Source organism: Sapajus apella, unplaced genomic scaffold (genome assembly GCF_009761245.1).
Source record: "Sapajus apella isolate SASKATOON/1434 unplaced genomic scaffold, GSC_monkey_1.0 scaffold4, whole genome shotgun sequence".
Taxonomy (NCBI): Eukaryota; Metazoa; Chordata; class Mammalia; order Primates; family Cebidae; genus Sapajus; species Sapajus apella.
The window spans coordinates 18,626,876-18,650,187 of record NW_022436944.1 but is presented as its reverse complement, the minus strand read 5'-3'; the positions used below and the strand labels follow the sequence as shown (position 1 = coordinate 18,650,187).

At 42.4% G+C, this 23,312-nt stretch overlaps 1 protein-coding gene and 1 pseudogene across 2 annotated transcripts in view; one reads left to right on the top strand and one right to left on the bottom strand.

Moving 5' to 3' along the window:
- Positions 1 to 2,470: 2,470 nt before the first annotated feature.
- On the bottom strand, positions 2,471 to 3,277 carry LOC116537962 (annotated as a pseudogene). Its single transcript, XR_004263437.1, has one exon. The product of XR_004263437.1 is annotated as a peptidyl-prolyl cis-trans isomerase FKBP1A pseudogene (transcript).
- An 11,083-nt stretch (positions 3,278 to 14,360) lies between these two features.
- Positions 14,361 to 23,312, top strand: part of TM4SF4 (transmembrane 4 L six family member 4) — a 30,860-nt gene continuing 21,908 nt past the window's right edge. Inside the window, exons 1-2 of the mRNA XM_032263528.1 lie at positions 14,361 to 14,841; positions 15,607 to 15,696. Of these exons, the coding sequence (XP_032119419.1) occupies positions 14,668 to 14,841; positions 15,607 to 15,696 (264 nt within the window). The 5' untranslated portion in view covers positions 14,361 to 14,667. The remainder of the gene's footprint in view (positions 14,842 to 15,606; positions 15,697 to 23,312) is intronic.

Genomic DNA, 23,312 nt, shown 5'->3' with positions numbered 1-23,312 from the left:
ATTGTTGCTGTGTCTCTGCACCCACCCACACCAGTGTCTATTTTGAAACAAATCCTCAAACACATCATTTTATCTGCTTTTCCTTACTGGAAAAAAACGAAGAAAGAAAAAGGTCAATGTTTTAACTTGGTGGACCACAATGTCACATTGGCTCCTATACAGAAATGTAAGGAGAAAGAGTTTTCATTTAATGGTGTAATTGCAAATGGACAACAGTTTTAGAAAACAGGAGTGATTTTAAGACGCATGATGACCAGCTTCATATTAAAGAAAGGGCAAAAGTAAAAATATGATTTTTCTCAGAATATTCTTCACATTTAAAAATAATTCTCTGTTTGGCAGCTCAAATTGAAGAAATTCTTTTGAATGGGCTGGGGAATCAGAGAACATACGAGCCACAGGCAGAAGGGAGGTTCCATTCCAGCAACAGTTGACCACAATCTGCTTTTCTATTTGGGCCTCAGCTTTTGGACAGTTGTGTGCCTGAGACTGCAAGGTTATTTCTGGCTTTGCCAATGTTGCTTTCAGCCATTGAGTTTTGGGCTGGTTTGCTACACAACTGTCACTAGCCAACACAGAAGAAAATGCAAAATCTCCAATCCTGATATTAGACAATATTCTGTCAACAAAATGACCATCTATTATTATTAATAATATTATAATCCCTTAGATTTATTTCTTCGGGTTACTTTTACCTGAGTGGGTTGTGCAGAAGAAGGAGGCTGAGTGAGCAGGAGACTTGGCCATATATGGTTAGAGGTGGTAGTTGGGGTTACGTGTCGCCATGCTTTCTGGTATGGACATTCTGTTTTTCCCTGCATGGCAGCAGCTAGAGCCCTAGCCTGGAAGTCAGAGGGTGTTTACTCTAACTCTGTCTCTGCCACTTGCTGGTTTTGTGAACTTTGGCTACTCTCTAGACCTCTCTGGCCTCAGTTTCCTCATTCATAAAAAATACCAGCTATATGACCAGGAACGGTGACTCACGCCTGTAATCCCAGCACTTTGGGAGGCCGAGGTGGGTGTATCACCTGAGGTCGGGAGTTCGAGACCAGCCTGACCAACATGGAGAAACCCCTTAGCTGGGTGTGGTAGTGCATGCCTGTAATCCCAGTTACTCGGGAGGCTGAGGCAGGAGAATCACTTTAACCTGGGAGGCAGAGGTTGCAGTGAGCCGAGATTGAGCCATTGCACTCCAGCCTGGGCAACAAAAGCAAAACTCTGTCTCAAAAAAAAAATACTATCTATAATAATCCCTACCTGACTGGCCTACCCACCTCACTGTCAGGATCGAGTAAGATGATGATATGAACACACAGTGAATACTGAAAAGCGGTCATTTGCATACACACGCGTGAGATGATGTGAGGACATGAATTAGGATTTCAACAGAACACGCTATAGTTTTTCCTGGACTATTCAAAATGTCTCATAAAACTTTTCTGTTAAAATAAAAAGTCAGTGTTAGTCTATATCATGCCAAATACCTGGACTTCATTTTACAAAATATATAGATAAAAGTTTTGTGTATGGTAATATGTGTAATCAATGCTATCAATTGATTAGTAATTGGCTAACCCCGGTTAACCAATTACTCTGCTTCATAGGTGCAGTGACTGAGACTCTGAGGGGTTAAATAACTTCTCAAGGGTCACATTTACTAAGCAATAGAGGCAGAACTTCTACTCAGGGACCCTTTCCATTATATTCCAGCAAGGTTTCTCAAAAGGATTGAAGGCAAGTTTGCCACTGACTCTGAGAAGGTAGCTTTATATGGGATGATACCCGGGCATCTTCACAAGAACAAAGCAGAAAACAAATCCCTTCAGCCAGAGAGCCTTGGAGAACTTTTTGTTTATCTTCTTTGCTTGCACCAAAGCTGATGAATAAACCATGGGGCTGGCAGGCAGCACTTGAAGGCACCACTGACTTCATAGTGAATGAATACTAAAGGTGTCCTGGGTCTGGGCAGAAGAAGACCCCATGGATGATGGTGGATAGGACTGTGCTCACGTGAGGCCTCCCAGCCAGCAAGTGCATGTGGCGGAGGAACATGGCCAAAGCTTCCTGTCCGTCACATACCTGTATGAAACACAATTGTCCAGACTGTCAGAAAGTGTTCTGTATGATGGTATTTTTCAGGTGTTCATGTTTTTGTGATGGTGGAGGAGGGAAATATTATGCTGGAACCAAGTAGGATTCATTTCTCTTCCCCTTCTCAGCCCTCTCTCCAAGTCTGCCTCCCCCAACTCACTCCACCTTGCCAGTTGCATTTGTGCGCTTGAATAGCCCTCAATTCAATTGTCAACGAGTGATGATATTTTAAGTGTTAAGTTGAATTTTAAAATGCATTCAAAATTATTAGCACATAAGAATTACAAGAGCATGGAAATTTCAGCCTTAGCAGCTTAGATAATTATCCACCCACCTCAGCCTCCCAAAGTGCTGGGATTACAGGCGTGAGCCACCGCATCCGTCCAGGTAAGGCTTTTAATTTAACCCAAGGACCTCTCACCACTTGGAGAATAATTCAGCCCTCAACAGCACCTCAAATCTGCTACGACTTTGCAGTGCAGCAGCAAGAATGTTTAATATATAATAGATAAAAATTTCATCCAAAAAATTAAAATAAAATATTCTTGCAACCCCCCCAACACTAATTCCTATTCTAAAGTTAACCTATCACTTGTGCTGTTAATGCTTGACCATATACTTAAGGGGAAACCTAGATCCAAAAGACTGAAACTGAATCTTCACCCCAAAATGAAAACAAAATAAAATGAATAACTTCCTGTTTATGGCATATAGTTTAGGTAATACACATACAAGGAGAAAGGGGAAGAGGAGATGGAGGTGTTGGAAGCAAAGCTGAGTGACAGAACACATTCAGTCAGAGCAGATGTCTATACAGAGCAGAATGGAACATCAGGAAAAGCTCCATATGGATTCATGTTCATGCATCTGGAGGCACCAGAGCTCTCCATGGCAGATGGAAGAACACGGAGTTAAGGGAGGAGGCCATTCCTGTCATTCCAGTTTTAAAAGCTCCACATCAAAGACGAGAGTGGCATGTGGTGGGATGATGCCTGGGTGCTCAGCGGCATCGTAGGCATAATCTGGAGATATAGTCAGTTTGGCTCTCTGACCCACACTCATCTGGGCAACCCTTTCTTTCAGCCTCAGGTCACCTCCTGCTTGCGTACCATAAACTTAAAGGGCTTTTTCTGTCCCGGGATGAATCAAATTTATTTCCATCTTCAAGCATCCGCGCTTCAGGAAGGTGCGCTTGTCACCTGGGGAGATGGTTTCCACCTGCACTCCCACGGAAGCTGCAGACGCTGCCGGGCCGGCGGCGGGAGGGCCGGGCTGCGTGGACCAACAGCAACCCGGCGGCGGTTCCACGGCTCTGCCGAGTCCCCTTCCACTGGGTTTTAACCACGCACAATTTTGCTCCCCTCTGACTCTTGTTGGGGTCGTAATAGACTTTAGACGACCATTTCCTGTTCCAACGATAATGTGTCTGGTCCAGCCTTGGATGCCACAAGCAGCGTCTGCGATGTCTATTTCATACGCCCTTTGGAAAGTCCTACACTCAAGGAAAACAAGTTGCACATCCTCTTAGACAGATGTCCCAGTGACGATGAGCTTATCATTTGGACTGAAACAGCAGTCAGCCATTGGGAACATGGTGGAAAGACCCAAGGCCGAAAAGGGTGGCTCGTTAAGTTGTCGGTTGTCCCATCAGTGTCATGAATCATCGCCTCCACGAGACGCAAGGACATCACCATCACAGGAAAACGTCACGCAAGGAGTGTGTGCGCCGGGTAATGAGCCTGTTTATGGTGGAACTCAGGACCAGCAGTCAGATTTCCGTCCCAGATCTCTATGGTTCCATTCTGGCAGGCAGCTGCTATGAGGTTTCCATCTCTACTTTGTGTGCACGTAGTGGGAACAACTTTTTCGCCCTGCATCGTCTGTGGTTTAAGCACACTTTTTTGCTTCTTTGGATTTTCAATTTCCCACGTCCTCACAGTCCTGTCATCCAGGACAGTATAAACATTCTTGCCCCTACTGGTTCCACAGTACTCCTCTCCTGGGTACACTTCCATATTTCTTGCTGAACTTAAAATGCCAGTAGAAGCGATTTCTTCACCTCCATCATGGTCACATTTCAGGAAAAGGGAGCAGGGTTTTCATCTTGGTTGCTCCGGCCTCTCTTCAAAATCATCAGATCCTGACCTGGGGCAGCGCCAGCAGCTCCTCCCATTCGAAGTCTCTGGCGCCGAGGTGGGCCCGGGTGGGAAGGAGGCTGTGGGTCAGGGCCCCGCCTGCGGCATCCCATAAAGAGGACAGCGTGGGGCTGCGGGTGAGGCCCCGTCCTCCGTCCACGTCTCCATTCCGCCGCCTCCTCCAGGCCAGCCCAGCCCCGGAACTTCTCTTCCAGTGCTTGAGGGTCCGCCCGTGCAGCGTGGAAGTGGACAGCCAGGGTGACTTCCGGCTGTCTCCCCTGTCTTGTATTTTCCACAGTCAGATTTAATAGCTGTATGTGGGTGATAATCATTATAGTCATCATCACTATTATCAGTGAATATTTTATGGTGCCTTGATTAAGTGGGGGCACTGTGCTAGGTGCAGTTAAGGACTTTACCTTTCTAGAAGATACTGTCACTGTTTTTAAGGAGTGTCCCATTTCCATTTCTGGCCCAGAGGTAAGATTAGAGATTCTGACATGGTGATAAGTTTGAAAAACAGATACAGCGCTGAAAGTCCAGAGGAGAAGGGAGGTGGAGAGGGAGCCAGCTTCAGAGTGCTGATTTCCAAAGTCCTGCTGCAGATCACCAGTGTGCTTCCAGCTGCTCAGTGGGAAAAGCCTCAGAAATAGTGAAATGCTGCAGGGAGGTGAAAGGAGAATGAAGCCTGAGACATGGCCTTGGGGCTCAGTAATGGGTAATGGCACTGATAAACTTACCGTAGTGAGACTGGGACAGAAACCAGATGGCAAAGTTAATAAACCTTTTCCCTTTTATAGGTTTTCAAGACTGAACTGCAATTGCAAAAATAATTCCTCCTTGTAATAACTAATGTGATTAAACCTAAAGGGCAGAGAATGCATCCAGGTCTTTGGTGGTCTTCACAGCGTGAGGCACAAATCAGAGGGGGCCAGGAACTGGGAGAGAGGGTTGGCCAAGAAAGGAAAAAGGAGCAGGGCCAAAGGAAGATGTTTCCAAGACAGAATTCAAAAATGAAAAAGTTTGATTATTTCTGAAGTTGTTTGATGGGTAAAAGGGAGTTCATTATACAGTTCTATTTAGTGGATTTTTTTTAACTTCTTTAATAAAAATTTAGGAAAAGCAAAGTGAGAACTGAGTATGTGTGAAGAGAGTGAAGAAGTGGTTAAGAGAAGATACTAAATCTCTAAGATGGAATAACGATAATTGCTGATGCAGTCTCAGGGGGGGTGTAGAGATGGAAACAAAAGCACCAGTGAGGGAATTAACCTTCTGACAGGGGACAGATATTAAAAATGGAGACGATAAGAATAAAATGTGGATGAAAGAGGGAAGTGTTCATATAAAAATATTATAAGGCTGAAAGGAAGATGGATGAAGGAACTTGGGCCTTCATTTCTGCAAGTGGGAGGAGAGCTTATAACTCTCAAAGGAGTTGGGGTGGGGAAGGAGGGAGGGTTTGAGGAATGTGAAAAAGGGTTGGAATAACAGTTGTGGAATGTAGTAGGTAATGAGTGAGTAAGAGGGGAAGACGACTGCTGAGAAGCAGGCCCATCTAGAGAAAGGCAGCCCAAATTTTTAACCAGTTCATACTTCGAGAACCACCACCATAAAGCATGCAGAAAACAGCAAGCTGGAGTGATGCGGGGTCTCTTCCAACCCTGGAGCCATCTGAAATCCCTAAGCTGGCAAGTGACTGTCCCAAGAATAAAAGTTTGTTAGAGCAAGTAGCAACTGCTTGAAACACCCCACAATGAGCTGCTCCAGTAGGAAGTCAAAGGACGGGCATCCATTTGCCCCGATGTCAGTAGAGTAACAAATGTGTCCAACCTCAATGTATGGTCCTCCAACTGGCAGAATCACCCGAAGCCTGTTAGAAATTCAAAATCTAAGGCCCCGCCCCAGACTTTCTAAATCAGAATCTGTGTTTTAACAAGATTGTGGATGATTTATGTGCACAATAAAATTTGAGAAGCCTTGGTCTATAACTTTGCTAGAAACTTTGATATACATATAGGTAATCACAGAAAAGCTAATGTCAATTTAAAAAAAAATTGGGCCTCTACATTGTGCTGCTCCCACTGTGAAGACTACCAAAGACCTGGACGCATTCTCTACCCTTTAGGTTTAATCACAGTAGTTATTACAAGAAGGAATTATTTTTGCAATTGCAGTTCAGTCTTGAAAATCTATAGAAGGGAAAAGGTTTATCTAACTTTGACATTCTGTGAATTGGAGCTGATCATTCAATTTCAAGCAAGGGAGTTTCTCATTGACCTTACTTCTGGACTCTCCACCGCTGTCAGTGGCAGGGTAACCCAGGTGCACTTAAAGGAGGCACACATCATACCAATTACTACACCAAGTTACTTCCTTTTAAAACTTGGTTTTAATGTTTTTACCACCTTAGAATTTGGTCTTACCCATAATTTTTGCTCTCTTTGCTCTGCCCTTTGGCAACTAAAAATCTGTAGTTAGAGTCAGTGAGAGCATCTTTAAGCAGGGGGACCACATGATCCTTCCAACTTGTTGGCACTGCTCTTTTCTTTCACAAGACACTCAGTCTAAAAAGTGTGGGCTTGAGTTCAAGTGCTGACTCGCTTTCTAGCTGTGTGGTTTTGAGCAAACTCCTTACCTCCTGAGCCTCCGCTCTCTTCCACATAGCAAAGAGGAAGGTTACTGGGTTACTGTTACCCACCTCAGAGGGACGTTGTGAAAATAAAATTAGCTAATACTGAAAAGCATTAAAGTCATACCTAGCATGTAACAAGCTTACAATAAATATTACTACATAATATAATTTTATCAAAATTCTATTCTTGGCAATGAGCAGTTTCAAAGGAGCCTTTTCAGGTGAGCCTTCCCTATCCTCCCTAGAATCCCCTGTTACACTATATACTTTCATGACCTTCTCTAGTCCATGGAACAAATCATAGTTTGTTATTATATGTTTCTGACACTATTTAACTAATGAAAGGCAACATGCATAGAGGTTAAGAGCACAGACTTTTCTTTTTTAACTAGATTGCTTGGGATCAAATCCTATCCCTTGCTACTAGTGATGAGGTCTTGGGAAAGTTACTTAACCTCTCTGGAATGTAGTTTCCTTATTAGTAAAATTGAGATTAAAATAGAACCAACTTCATACAATTGCTCTGAGAACTAAAGGATATTTCTTGGCATCTAATAAGTATGACATCTTTTTCCTGTTATTAGCATTATTAATATCTACCTTCCTTTTCTTATAAGCTCTGCCCATTTAACATGTCTCCAGTACCTGACACATCACTGCTCAAAAAATATGCTAAAAGAATAAATATACAAAAGCTAAAATTGACCCTCACAAACGTTCACTGACATGAAATTTTAAGACAGTTACTTTTGATATTATTTTTTTCCAAATTGTACTTGCTCTTTTGGCATTGTTAGCATTTCCTAATAAGTTTGTAATTTTTTTTTTATTATTTTTTTTGAGAGACTCCATCTCACTCTGTTGCCAGGGTGAAGTGTGGTAGCACAATCTTGGCTCACTGCAACCTCCACCTCCTGGGTTCAAGTGATTCTCCTGCCTCACCCTCCTAAGTAGCTGGGACTACAGGAATGCGCCTCCATGACCAGCTAATTTTTGTATTTTTAGTGGATACAGGGTTTCACCATGTTGGCCAGGATAGTCTCTATCTCTTTACCTCATGATCCTCCTGCCTCAGCCTCCCAAAGTGCTGGGATTACAGGCATTAGCCACCACTCCTGGCCTGTTTGTAAATTTTTATAAGCAAAAATTATTGGGAAAAACAGTTTTAAAAAAACAAATGGGAAAATACTTGTGCAAAGGTACAGATGAAAAGTATAATACATAATTATACAAAGTCAGATATATAGACATTTAAAACAAATGCAGTGTTAAAATTTCTCTGCATTTTCAAACCATAACATGAATTTCTAACTTGGTTTGAACCCATGTTTAATTTTAAAAAGGAGATGAGGAACCACAGTTAGTGATGTTTTACTTTATGGAGAGTGGGTGAGGGGTGAATTCCTGTTGAAAGTTAACTTTTTACCTATAACCATGAAGATATGAAAGAACGCTAAAACAAATCAATATTTGGGTAGGTCATCTGGGACAGATTTACCAGCTAGAGCTCATGCCTCTCTGAGAGGTCACTGCTATGCCCTTTTGTACTGAGACCTACGTTAGAAGGGACTATATAGCACCACTTTGAGTCATGAGGCAGGAACAGATTTGCATTTGCTCATTCTAATTTTAAAAACAACTAGAGATACTTTTAGGGTGTAGATGGTGCCTGCTAGATCCTCACGTTCAAATCATAACTCAGATTGTGTCTACCCATACAAAATGGAGGGAATTATCCAGATAATTTAGCCTGTGGCTGAGAAAGTCCCTTGATTTGAACCTAAATGCATGCAGGCAGTCCTTTTTGTGTTGAGCAAACAGTAGGTACCAGTCTTTGGTTTCTGAAGCATTATATTGTAGTGATTAAGCGGACAGTCTCTATGATCAGGCTCCCTTGATTCAAATCTACCTTTATCTCTGTGGTGAATTAAAGATGGCCAGAAATTCTCTAACAGTTCTTTCATAAAGAAGTGAGGTCTATGTTCCCTCCCTTTGAATTTGAGAACATTCTATGTTGACCAATAAAATATGGCCAAATTGGCCCTGTTCCATTTTCTGATTCAGGCCTTAAAACAATGGCAGCTTCTACTTCTTATATCTCAGAGCTTTATGTTACCATGTAAAAACCACAGAAACTACATGGTTATGTTGCAGAAACCACATGGAGAGCTAAAAAAAGAAAAGAAGGGGCCTAACTGAACCCAGTGTTATAGCTGTTCCCAGCAAGGCACCTTGGCATATAAGTGAAACCATCTTGAACTCTGCAAACCATTGTGGCCACAACTGAAGAACCACAAGTAACCCCGATCAATGCTACCTAGAGCAGGAGAATCACCCAGTTGGTTTCTACCCATCTTCCTGATCCACAAAATCCTGAGATAAAGTGAAATGATTATTATTTTAAATACACTGTTTTGAGTTGGTTTATTATACATCAAAAGATAACCAGTGGCCTGATGCAGTAGCTCACACCTGTAATCCCAGCAATTTGAGAGGCAGAGATCGGAAGATTGCTTGAGCCCAGCAGTTTGAGACCAGCCTGGCCAAAATGGTGAAACCCTGTCTCTACTAAGCATATAAAAATTAGCTGGGCATGGTGGTGCATGCCTGTGTTCTCAGCAACTTGGGAGACTGAGGCATGAGAACTGCTTGAACCTGGGAGGCAGAGGCTGCAGTGAGCCAAGATCATGCCACTGCACTCCAGCCTGGGCAACAGAGCAAGACTCTGTCTCAAAAAAAAAATTAGCCTTTCATGGTGGTGTGTGCCTGTGGTCCCTCAGGTGGATAAGGCAGGAGGATCGCTTGAGCTCATGCAGTCAAGGCTTTGATAAGCTATGATTGTCCCACTGCACTCCAACCTGGGTGACAGAGAGAGGCCCAGTCTCAAAAAATAAAAAAATAAAAAATAAATAACCAGAACAGTGCTTACCACTTGTTTTTGTTTCCTCATCTCTAAAACAGGGACAATAATGTCATGTAAATGCTTGCTCCTATAGACTAGCTCGATGACAACTCTAGATAGTGAGACAGAGACATCTGAGAGGGAGCCCTGTGTCTTCTACTTCTCCAGACCACGTGGTCTTTAGTAGTACAGCCTCTCCCAGGACTGTGGTGCTTTAGGGAACACTCATGTTGAAGTGGCCCATGCATGGAGGAGTCCATCATGAAGCATCAGAGCTCTTAGAGAATAGTGACTATCTTCCATTTTACTTTCCTCTGTCCATGGAGGCCAGATGGGCTCTCGGTGCTGCTCCAAGCTCATTACTTTGGCACCTCACCGTTTTCCCAAATCGTGCTTTATCCCGTCTTCCATCTTTGCTCTCTTTATACTGCCTTGCCTCCAGTCACCACTTGCCTTCTCTCTGCCAACACAGATTCCATCACAAGCATTTGGGCAATGAGTGAGCTCCAAGTTTTCCAAAGGTTGTTCTGGAGAATCCTGGTCCTGCCAGCTACAGGATACAAAAGATGGGTTCTACAGGCATTGAAGCTTGGAAAATGCTGGGTACTATATTTCTCAGCTCCCCAATAATTACACATGCACTTGCAAATTAAAAGGTCCAAAAAAGTTCTGCCATTCAGATCCCTGTTTTGCTCTGTGTTATTCAGATTTCCCAAACATATCTTGATGGTGAAAGAGCTTTCTTATAAAACAAGACTTCTCCAGAAAAATGGCCATGGAGCTGAGGTCTGGAGGGGTATAGGAGGAAAGCAGGAGAAGCGGGCAGGGGAGGAAACAGGAAAACAGGAGGACTGATCTGGCTGGAAAAAAAATCAGGAAGGACTAAATTTAAGATGTGAGGGCTGTGACAGCCTCCTGAGGGCTTTTGGCAAAAGCATGTAATATAGTTTAGCATTTATAGAGATCACTAGTTCTCACTTTATAAAGATCACTAACTCTCACTACCTGGTTTGATCTTTATTTTTTTATTGGAGACCTATAGTAAACAAAACATGTTGCATTATTACCTAACATCTATGCATACATAACAAACATTTCATAAAATGGCTCTTATTACATGCAATGCCCACTAATATTTTCTATTATTGTTTTCCTCCTTTGGGAAATCACTTTTAACAATCTATTTTCATCATCTAGGTAAGTAAAGATGAGGACCTGAATTGTATTTTAATGCAAATGTGTGGAGACCCCTGTCTTCTTCCTGATATTCTGTATGAATAGATGAGAATGCTCTGCTTCAAGACAAGCAGAAGAAACCATGTCTTCTTCCTCTGCTAAGGGGCAGTTACTCATTGAACCTCTGTGTATGGGTTCTCTTGTCTCTTGTCACAAGTAAAAGGTTGTAATATTATTGAGGGCAGAAAGCAAGTCTTAGATTTATTTTATTCACAAGGACAGTACTTGGCACATTGGTGGACATTTCATGCATGTATCAAACACACATTGATTGCACTGCATTGCACTAAATTGACAGCTCTTCACCCATTTCAGGGTGAACATCTCCTGCTCCTGTGCTTGCTGGCTGAGGAACTGACTTCCTGCATCACTGAAAGGAACCTCTGGACTTCCTGCTGCTTAATCCCATGTGGTCAAAACTCCCATTGGGTGAGGTCCATGGTGACAGTGTCCATATTCACATTCTTCTCCCTTTCTTCCCCCAAGGATCCCTCCTGTCATTCTATCCCTTCCAGAGCTATCATCTGCTCTCACTTCTGTGGTCTCCTTAAAAGGCAAGTGACAGAATGGGGCTCAATGTCCTCGGCCACTTCCTTCTTGCTGTCTCTGAAAACAAGGGGGTTAGCCTTTTTAGTTTAGAGCCTTCACTGCTAAACACCCAGAGGAACAGAGTAAGCAATAAACTATGAAGCAGAAGTATCACAAAAATGATTCTCAGAATCTCACATAATTTTCCTTTGCACCTATAGCAGTCTGTTGGTGACTTCCCCACTATACTTCCAGAGGGTGAATTTCACCAAGGTTCCCTTCCTCCCACCATTCCCTCTCTCCAGATTCCACTTCTTGCCTGGAGGTCTGAAGGCATAATTAATAGTTGAACAATTAATGAGTTAGTCACTATCCAAGGGTTTGACATCTCAAGTGGTCAGGGCATTCCAGAAAGGTGACTGTCTTTCAGTGTTTCTCTTCCTCTACACAGGAAATAAGTTACCTCAGGCTCTCCCTCAAAGTTACTCATACACAACATTTTCTTTAAAAATCCTGAAAGAAAACTGAAGCTTACTCCACAATATTTCTTACTTTCATCTATTCACTCAGACAGTATAGATGGGTAACTCCAGTTGCTAGTCTGAAAAATCTAGGACATTAGGGCTAGTATTGGTCAAATGCCATGATGGCTATTTCTAGAAGCAAAAGGTATAGTCCAGGGAGAACGAAAAGAGCTCCCCAGTTCCCAGAGGGGAGCTGCCCAGCTCTAAGTGGCATGTGCATTTGACTAACCCAATCTGCTCACCCCCAGCACTGTTGCCTTCTTTAGAGTTCATACACTCAAGACTCCCTGTCAGAAGCCACTGGATTGTAAATAAAGTTCATTTGCCCCTGCCTGGGGTGTTGGCAAACAGCTGCCCGCACAGCGATGACAGTCCTTGTCTGCTTCTGGTGGAAACACAGCTGGTTTTCCTTTTCTTCCTTCCGCTTCTCTGTATATCTAATTTTTCTACCAAAAAAAGTCACATATTATTTTGTAATAAGAAATAAAATCACATTTCTTGCCGTTCAGAAGGAAGTGTCTCCCACTGCGTGCATATGCGTCACACACAGTGTCATTCTATTGTTTATATTGAAAATATGATGTTTCTTTGTTTGTTTATTTTTGAAAGGGGAAATCTATGAGAAAGACCATAGCCTGGGTTTTGGCAATGCAGAGTCAGAGCCGAAGGGAGGTAGGCTAAGGGTATAAACATACAGTTAGGCAAAGGGATAAGCTCTATTGTTTGACATCAGAGGAAAGTGACCATGGTTAGTGATAATGTATTACAGATTTCAAGGTAGCTAGAAGAGAGGACTTAAATTGATCCCAACACATAGAAATGATATTCAGTGATGGATACCCCCAAATACCCTGGCTTTATCTCTGTACATTGTACACATGTAACAAAATATCACAGGTACCCCAAAAATTTGTAAAATAATATGTATAAATAAAAAACAAAATCTTAACTCTTCCTGTTATGCTGAGATGACCTTGCAAAACTCTGAGCAGAAACGTCCTCACCTGTGAAGGGGATGTGATACCTTCTTCACAGAAGGGTGAGGAACATTTAAGGTGCTCATTTGTGCTTGGAATATTATGCATGGCTCAATAAACATTTGCTGTTTTTCTGCTTTCTTTCTCATCCTGACCCTGAGATTTCTAAGCATCTTTATTAGCAACCAGTACTCATTTCGTAGAAATTTTAGAAGGAGGCTCATCATTTATCCAGTCTGACTTCTCTGGAATCCTTCCCACAGCTTCTCTTTCCAAGGGCCTCTGAGCCTTGGCAGAGCCCTGCCCCCAGCTTCCTGGTGAGCAGATGGCTTGTTCCGCAGTACGACAGGCCTCACTATGGTAATAATGTCACTTGCTTTTTATTTTGCCAAAATTCGACTCCCTAAAATATTTGACATATTTTAACCTCTAGATTCTCAATGAAGAACTAGTAAGACTTCCTGTTCCACCTCTTAATCCTTCAGCTGTTATGTAATACCAGTACCATGCAGGGCCATCGCATAACGTAGGGCTTGGTGCAGGCGTGACAGAGACCTTCTTATGTGACACAGAGCAAATGAATAATGAATCATGACGCTGGCAGTTGGCAAACTTTCCAGTAGGGGTGTGTTTTACTGCCTGCCACACTCTGTAATTGCTCTTCCAACTGTGTCTTCTCCCCGTCAACTCACTAGGACATTCTCTCTCCCTTTCTACCCAATGCCCCTTAGCCTTAGTGAATGATGGTTCCTTTATTCCTATATGGAAGACACAGCTGAAAAAAGGTGATTAGAAAAACTGTTTTTGCTAATTCCATCACATCGTGTAGGGAAAAGATAGGACTTAATTACTTAATTGAGTAACAAGTAGAGAAATACAGCAATCAGACAATAAAATGAACAGTTACTTTTTTCCTTAAAAAAAATTCTTGTTCACTGGGGAAAAGGAAAAAAAAAAAAAAAAGAACAGAAGAAAAAAAAATTCTTGTAAGTCTGAGCTTAATGTTACACAACTAGACCATCAAATTATTTTCATGTTGAGGAAAACAGAAGCTCTCTTGTATAACCCTGCATTCCAGGCTTTCAGTGGAAAAGACAAGACATGCACTGTACACCATTAAGTACTTGGAGACATGATTTTAACCAGGATGTAACTCAATTATATTAGTGATTTATAAAGAGTCTGGGGAAAATATTTCTTTATTTGGGCATGGGCACTGTCAGATTAAGGGTGCAGTGGCTCTAAATGCTATTTGTTCCAGCCCTGTCTTCGATTGCAACAATGTGAGTGTCGTGTCTGTGCTGGTGGATTATTAACAAAGGTTATTGGTCTCCATGGCAAAATGATTGAATGATTGCTCTGAACGTAATCTCATTAATGGGGGTGCAAAAAAAAAAAAAAAAAAAAGCACTTCCCAGGTCAGGGAGAATGTATAAATGTCCATTGCCATCAAGGTTCTGCTATTTTTGAAAAGCTGACGCGACTCCAAGGACACAGTTCACAGAAATTTGGTTCTCAGCCCCAAAATACTGATTGAATTGGGGACAATTCCAAGGACTCTCTGGCCAAAACCCGTGAAGAGGCCCCAAGAAGAAAGCAGTGAGGAGCTTTTGATTGCTGACCTGTATCATACCACCCCAGCATGTGCACTGGGGGCTGTGCCAGATGCCTGGGGGGCACCCTCATTCCCCTTGCTTTATTTGGCTTCCTGGCTAACATCCTGTTATTTTTTCCTGGAGGAAAAGTGATAGATGACAACGACCACCTTTCCCAAGAGATCTGGTTTTTTGGAGGAATATTAGGAAACGGTGTCTTGGTGAGTAGGAAAGCCTTAAAATCCCCCCTAAGGGAGATTTCCCCTTCTCCCAGGCCCTTTTTAAATCAGGTACCTATTGGGGAGATATTTAGTTGGTAACAGAAGCCCAAACATTGCATGATGAGAGGTCAATGCCTTAATTTATTTCTCCTTTCTGTTAGGAGCTGACAAGGACACGTCAACTAAATTTACTAAGTAATTAATCTCCAAGCTTGGGCTGGCAGTTCTCATGTGTCATTTGAGTCCATGAACTGAAGTGAAGGCCACATAATTTCTTGATTCCAACAAGATAGTGCACAAAACAACAAGGCTGCAATGCTTTCTAGCAAATTGATTGACTTAAAACCACCAAGAGAAGCAGTTGTCAATGCAGTCCTCTTCCACTTAGGACCTAATGATTTCTTTACCAATAGAATCGGGAACCTCCAGTTGAGAGAGAGAAAGGGAGAGAGACTCATTTTTCATGACAATTGAGGACAGTTCAATGTCATGACAGCTGAAGTTTCTTACTCTTTTTCCTAACACATGATCTGAATGGAAACTCAGATCTTGAAATCTTGCCTCATTGAAGCTGGTTAGTCAGGCCAAATGGAACCTAAGCACTCCGTAACACTCCATCATCCCTTCAGCCATGCTCTGTTACTTTGCCATTCCCTTTGGGCCTCCAGGTCCCTCATTATGGATGGGGCTTCTTATAAAGTCAGGCAGGCTTAGGCCCTCCCTTCAGCTCCTGGACTCTCTCTGAGGTGCTTCTCTTGCTGGTAGATGATCTTCCCGGCACTGGTGTTCTTGGGCCTGAAGAACAATGACTGCTGTGGGTGCTGCGGCAACCAGGGCTGCGGGAAGCGGTTTGCGGTGAGTTACCATGGGGGGCAGCTACTAGAATTACTCCAGCATGCTCTTTCTGTGCTGGGCAGCATGGGGGTGGAGACAAGTTATCAGCTCCAGTCAGGACTCTGAGAGCAGCTGGTGAAGAGATAAAACTGTGATTCTTCCTGCCAATGTGAGAAATAATAAGAATTTTCCAAAATGTCATAGCCCTCATACTTATAGGATATGAATACTGTATTAGGTTTTACAAAGTGAGGGGATGTCAGAGCTGGAGATTCAGACGGGTGCCATATACAGATGCAAGCCTGGAAGGCGGAGATGGGGCTATAGCATTTCTCTGCCACTGAGAGGCCATAAGAACTTGGACAAGCCATTTCTCTTCTCTGGCCCTGAATTGCCTCATCTGTAAAGGGAACTTGGGATAGGATAAAAGATGGTATCCTCCCCTCCCAGTAGCCTTCTAGGTTCCTCACCTACACCACTTCCCTGTTCTCTATCTCTGAGGCTCAGCACCTCCCGGCTTCCACTGGGCTCACCTCAGGACTTCTGTTTCCTCTCTTGTTTCATGCGGTCATCCATCTTTTAGTAGGCGAAGTTACTAGAGACGTTAGGAATCAAAGTTCCAGGGTGCAGTGGAAAGAATACTGGTCCATGAGGACAAGTCCCATTTTACAACTGAGCAAGTCATTGTACTGCTTTGCCTACCTTTGCTCATGTGTAAAGCAGGAAGCTGGACTAGACTGGAATTTCTCAAATATGGGACAAGCTCTGGTAGTACACAGATGTGCTATATCTTTCAACAACATAGAATGTTATTCCCATTCAATTTTCCCTCAATCCTTTTGATTCTATCAAGAAAAAGATCATATTTTGATAGGCATAAATCTTTATTTTTATTTTATTTTATTTTATTTCATTGAGGCAGGGTCTCACTCTGTTTGCCCAGGGTAAATCTTGGCTCACAACAGACTTGACTTTCCAGGCTCAAGTGATTCTCCCACCTCAACCTCCCAAGTAGCTGGGAGTACAAGTGCACCACCCTACCTAGCTAATTTTTTGTATTTTTAGTAGAGACAGAGTTTTGGCATGTTTCCTAAGCTGGTCTCAAACTCCTGGACTCAAGCAATCCACCTGCCTGAGCCTCCCAAAGTGCTGGGATTACAGATGTGAGCCACCATGCCCAGTCGTCTTTACTATTTTTTTTACCATTCATAATCTCCCTTTCTAACAAAGAGAGGACAAGTTTTAGGCTCCAGGAATGAATGCAACATTATTTAACTAAAATGCAATAATATTGTTTCTATCTGCTAATTATTCTAATTTTTTATCCACGTAGTGATATAAATGACTAAAATGAGAGTTGATGAAAAATATTAAGAGTTAGATATATTGATGAGGCAGAAATGCAGCATTGTAGAACTGGAATTATTGGACTGAAGGATGAGGAAGGCCAGTTTCTCCTGCAATCTCCAATGGTTTACTTGTCCACTTAAAAGATTCATGAACAGCAATAGTTAACCACATTTACTTTAACTTCTTCAAGGGAAAGTTGCACCTATCTGTTCTTAAACAGGATCCTTTTAACATTTCTTTCTTACCATTATTTGTTCATTTATTCGATCAAAAAATATTGAGCACATGTGAAGGACTGAGGCTGGTGCAATGTGCATACATTACAGATTCCATGTGAGTTCAAAGGTCAGTCAAAGATAATATAACAACATGAGTCCCAAATAAGTATTGGTAATTGTTATGTTAACATTTAAAATCATCATTTACAAAGAGATGTTTTAAAAAAACCCACAATTTAATATAATCATAAAATATACGTTTTATATAACAAAGGATATTTTATGTAATTATAAAGGAAAAGAAGATATGTATAAGTTATTTTTCCCTTACATTATAATCCTATTATACCTTGTGAACTTTTGGGGGATAAAAGTTGGAGATGAGGATTTTTTTTTTTAATTAGCAATTAAGAAATTGGATGAAAAGAAAGAAGAGTCATTTCTTTTGGAAATCTGACATTTCATACCTCGTGCTGAGTTAAAGGCTAAAGACTGGCTAGTATAAAATAAGGGGACTTTTGTTTGCTTGATTTTTGTTTTTAGATTTACATATAACCACAGTGAGAAGTGAAATAGCATTCTAAGTTTTACACAAAACTTGGTTTTTAAAATTAGACATAAATGAAGTCCAAGATGAAGGCAAAAAAATTGTTTTTGTTGATGTTGTTTTTGAGACAGAGTTTCACTCTTATCGCACAGGCTGAAGTGCAATGGCACGATCTCCGCTCACTGCAACCTTTGCCTCCTGGGTTCAAGCAATTCTCCTGCCTCAGCCTCCTAAGTAGCTGGGATCACAGGCATGTGCCACCACGCCAGGCTAATTTTGTATTTTTAGTAGAGATGGGGTTTCCCCATGTTGGTCAGACTGGTCTCCAACTCCTGACCTCAGGTGATCCACCCGCCTCAGCCTCCCAAAGTGCTGGGATTACAGGCATGAGCCACCATGCCCAGCTGAAAAAATAGTTTTTATAAGCACGTTTCATTAAAAAAAAGTTTGGGTCAATAGGATCTGAAATATTTGGTCTTCCCAATACAATTTTTGTCAGTGGGGGCTGTCTAAGCCTCATGTAGAACAGGCCTTTGGCATGAGTTGAGAATAACTTCTCCAAATGACCAACTGACCATCCAAATGATGAAGCAGTATACATCAAAGGACTGCTGTGCCAGACTGTAAACCAAGGCACCTAGCAAGGCTGCCCCGGGCCAAGGCTGACCACATTCTGGAGAGCCAGCAGAAGGATTTCTTGTTTTTGATTTCTTTGTTTTTAATCAGCTGCCAATTTTTAAGAATTCAGAGATAGAACATAAAGAATCTAAATATCTGACTTTTTTCCCCAAGAAATAAAATATTAATCTGGCACCCTTAGGCTTGCATTTTGGCACAAGCAGCCAGGGTGGGCCCTGTGGAGCTCAGCACTGGGCCTGGCTGAGCTGCACAGGGCCCATCCTGGCTGCTCCAATCAGTTAGGGTCCCTGCCCTGCCCTTAAGGCCACTGAGCGCATGCCCCTGCTTCAGACTCTTGTTTCCTTGATGTTATGTTCTGAGGCTTTGGAGCATCAAGCAATAATAATTTCTTTCTTTTCTTTTGTCTTTTTTTTTTGAGATGGTTGGGGATCTCGCTATGTTGCCCAGGTTGGTCCCAAACTTCTGGAACTCCTGAACTCGAGCAATCCTCCCCGCTAAACGTCCTGAGTACCTGGGGCTACAGGTGCTTACCACCTACCTGACTGATCATTTTTCCAAAATGAGGTATTTGCATTTTGTCAGACAAAAAGCAAAAACTACAGCCTAATTTGGAGAGAACTATACTGTTGAAGTGCTGAATTATTTTCCAAAGGCTCATGGCATTCCCCCTCCAGGTTCCAGGTGCTTCAGGGATGCGGGGCTTCTGTGGAGCACTGCACAGGAAGCCTTGCAGGTGGAAAGGCGTGTGAGGCAGACACAGACTGGGCCACCAGCTACTGGGCTGAATCCTCTGCCCTCTCTACAGCCTGCTCTCTGTCATTTATTTTCCTGGCTCCTCTCTCTCCTCTTATCTTCATTATATCTTTCTGGAACATTCCCCAGAAGCTAACTGCACCATTCACTCCTCTTTCCTTGGGTAGCAAAACCAAGAAGTAAGAGATGGGAGAAGCAGGATGTGGTGGCTGCAGAGATAAAGCAAGACAATGAGCTGGAAAGAATCTTGGATCACCTGATTCATGGTTTCTTGGTAAACCCAAGACCCCCAGTGGCTTCTCGGCAGCATGGCAGTGGCTGGTCAGCATCTCTGCCCTCTAATCCTTCTAAAAATTGGATCTCTCAGGGCCTAGTAGTCCAGCAAATTAATTTTGTTAACTTATGTTAAGTACGTGTTTTATTAAGAGCCTTTTGTAAATCTTGGATTTGACTCAAAGGAGTATCTTTAATAATGAGACCAAAGGCAGATTGATGAGGATACGTGTTGGATAGGCAGGCGTTTCACCATCCTTAAAGCATATTAGATAGATCAAGGCCCACCCCACCCATAAGCAGGGCCAGATGATCAATCTCCCTCTTTTGAAGAAAGGTCTTGGTCATGTCCTAATGCAGTCTGTGTGCTGTGGGCCCCACTTCTTCCCGTGCCTGGCTCACTAGTGCCCCCTAGAGAACATTTCTGGGGACTCCCTCTTGCAGAGGTCCTGCAGGCCAAAAGCATCCCTAAATTACCTCCTTATTCCTTGGAATGACAGCCAGTTTGAGGAAGATTTAAGAAAGACAATTCCTTTAGAGAAATGGAATATATTGAAAGAAAAATTAAATGTTTTCTTCAGCAAATAGTTTCTTTTTGTTTGTTTTTGAGATGGAGGCTCACACTGTTGCCCAGGCTGGCGTGTAGTGGCATGATCTCGGCTCACTGCAACCTCCGCCTCCTGGGTTCAAGCGATTCTTCTGCCTCAGCTTCCTGAGTAGCTAGGATTCCAGGCATCCACCATCAAGCCCGCCTAATTTTTTGTACTTTTAGTAGAGACGGGGTTTCACTATCTTGGCCAGGCTGGTCTCGAACTCCTGACCTCATGATCTGCCCACCTCAGCCTCCCAAAGTCCTGGTATTGCAGGCATGAGCCACTGTGCCCAGCATTTTCAGTAAATATTTTCTATGCTTCAAAATCCTCTGCTACAAAACGGATCGTGGCAGTTACTACCTCTCATACAGATGTTGTGAGTTCTAGGGGAAGATTTTGCAAGCATTGGTGTAAGGGAAGAGGAAGGAAGTACCAACTAAGTACCTAGGGTATGGAAGACACATAGATCCTCAAAAACCACTTACTGGATGAATGAAGTAAGTGAACATCTAGGCGGGAAAATGGGCTTTCCATATTTATCAGGCTCAACCCTTACAACAACCCTCTGAGTTTGGCATTGAACTCCTCATTTTACAAATGAGGAAACTGGGGCTTCTGCAAGTTAAGTTTCTGACTGCCACTACCCCCACTCCCTTCCCAAGCCTAGCCCAGGCAAAAATAGAGGATATTAATTTTTAAGTAGAAAAAAAGACTTCAGGTAATCTCTGTTCCTCCTTACTAAGGAGGAATGTCCATGCCCTCGGGAGACACTTTGGCCAACATAAGCACCTACACGACCCAGCACACAGCAGCTGGGATCTGATGGTACCTGTCTGTCTCCAGAGCCCAACAGAAAGGGAGGTTTTCAAGCTGACAACTGGTGAATTAGAGGACATATGATTGCAGGCCTTCTTATCTACTCTTTCAAGGGAAACATTTACAGCATATGCTGTACACATTTCTTTAACAATGTGAGCAGAATTTGTGCCCTGAGCAGCTATGAGAGAATTAGCCTGTTGACTTTTTTCTCTTCAGGGTTATGCTCTCTATATTTGTGTAAAGTAAGTGTGTGTGTGAGGATATGATAACAAAACTACTATAATATAATAATGACATTGATCAAGTGCTTGTTAATGTCATGGGAAATTATCCAAACCTTGGGAACAGGAAAAATAATTCTGAGTGTCCTGTCAGTGAGGCATTGGACATTGCTAGTAGCCTCTCCCACCTGGGAATGATCTAATTTTTGAGAGCTATGCACTTTTACTGATTAGGCTATCTTACATATTATGTGTAAAACAGGTACTTATTATTGGGCCTTATTTTACAGAAGAGGAACTGGAATAAAAAAAAGATTAACTTCCCAAGATCATGAGGGAGGAACCAGAACTCAGATCCAGATCCATTTGCCTCTAATCCATACCTTTGACCACAACACAGTAGTGTCCTTCTTCACTATTCACTTAAACTAGGTGGAGCATGCCCATAGCACAAAAACCGCAAAGGAATCCTCCCTTATCTGATTTCAAAGTCTGTCAATTTCCCTCCTCAGAGGTCCTCGCTGTTCTCAATTACTGTCTCCTTCCAGAGATATCCCAGGACTTTTGCCTATTTACTGTAAATAATACCAATTTTGAAGTGTCTGCTCTCTAATGTACTCAAGTTGCTCAACTTGATATAAAGAACCTTTCTTTCTTTTTCTTTCTTTCTTCTTTCTTTCTTTCTTTCTTTTTTTTTTTTTTTTTTTTTAAGACGAGACAGGATCTGGCTCTGTTGCCCAGGCTGGAGTGCAGTGGTTCAACCTCAGCTCACTGCAACCTCTGCCTCCTGGGCTCAAGCGATCCTCCCACCTTAGCTTCCTAAGTAGCTAAAACTACAAGCACACACCACCACCCCTCAATAATTTTTGTATTTCTTGTAGAGATGGGATTTTACCATGTTGGCCAGGCTGGTCTGGAACTCTGGGCTCAAGTAATCTGTCAGCTTTGGCCTCCCAAAGTGCTAAAATTACAGGCATGAGCCACCAAGCCTGGCCTTTCTTTCTTTTAACATTTTGTGTCATGAACCCCATGATAAATAAGTTATTCTATGCTGGCTTTTAGACTGATCATATCTCTAAGAATTTGAAATAACTTAAAGCTACATGACACAGCATATATCTTGCTTCCTGTGAGTTATCCATAAAATATGCCGAAACGTCCCCCTCCTTCACAGAATCTGTTTTTCTCTGTGACAGCCTAGTCTTTCATGAAGACAACTCAATCTGCCACACGTCAACAAATGTTTCCAGACCACTCAGAACCTATTTCTGAAAGGGTGGTAGGTAGCATTAGAAGAAACTGCCCTAAGTGTAAGATTTCACTTGCTCTAATCCTAGAGTTATACTAGCTATACCTAACTGAACAGAAATTTGGCTGGAGCATGGAGTTGGCTAAGAAACAGAAAACCAGCCATATAAGCTCTCAGTAAGAATTGTAGGCCAGGTGTGATGGCTCAGTAATCCCAGTATTCTAATCCCAGTAATTTGGGAGGCCAAGGAAGGAGAACGGCTTGAGACCAGGAGGTTGAGACCAGCCTGGGCAACAGAGTGAGATCCCATCTCTATTTAAAATAAACTGAAGAAAACAAAATTGAAGCAGCATTTTCCAACGCGTTTTCTTACAAGGACTCAAAGAAAAAAAAAGTATAGGATTCAATAAGAATGGGAAACTGCAAGTACCATGTATACCCAACTGCAGGTATAAAACAAATCTGAACATAAAACCATGTCTTATTTTCCCATGAAGAAACTTCAGAAAAGCTATTTAACCAACAATAATATATAAACTTTCAGTGACATAAACATATTTTAAATCATGTTATATAAAATATGAAATAATTTTAATATATTGATTGTGAACTGACATTTCTCCCATTTATTATTTTTTTGAGACAGAGTCTCATTCTGTCACCTAGGCTAGAGTGCAGTGGTGTGATTTCGGCTCACTGCAACCTCACTGCTGAAGCAATTCTCCCACCTCAGCTTCCTGAGTAGCTGGGACTACAGGTACAGACTACCATGCCCCGCTAATTTTTGTAGAGATGAGGTTTTGCCATGTTGCCCAGGCTGGGCTTGAACTCCTGGGCACGTGTGATCTGCCCACCTCAGCCTCCCACAGTGCTGGAATTACAGGCTTGAGCCACTGCGCCTGGCCCATTTATTTTAAAGTAAATAAATATTCATGTTTCTTTTGCATCAATGTATTTTCTACTACTAAAGACACA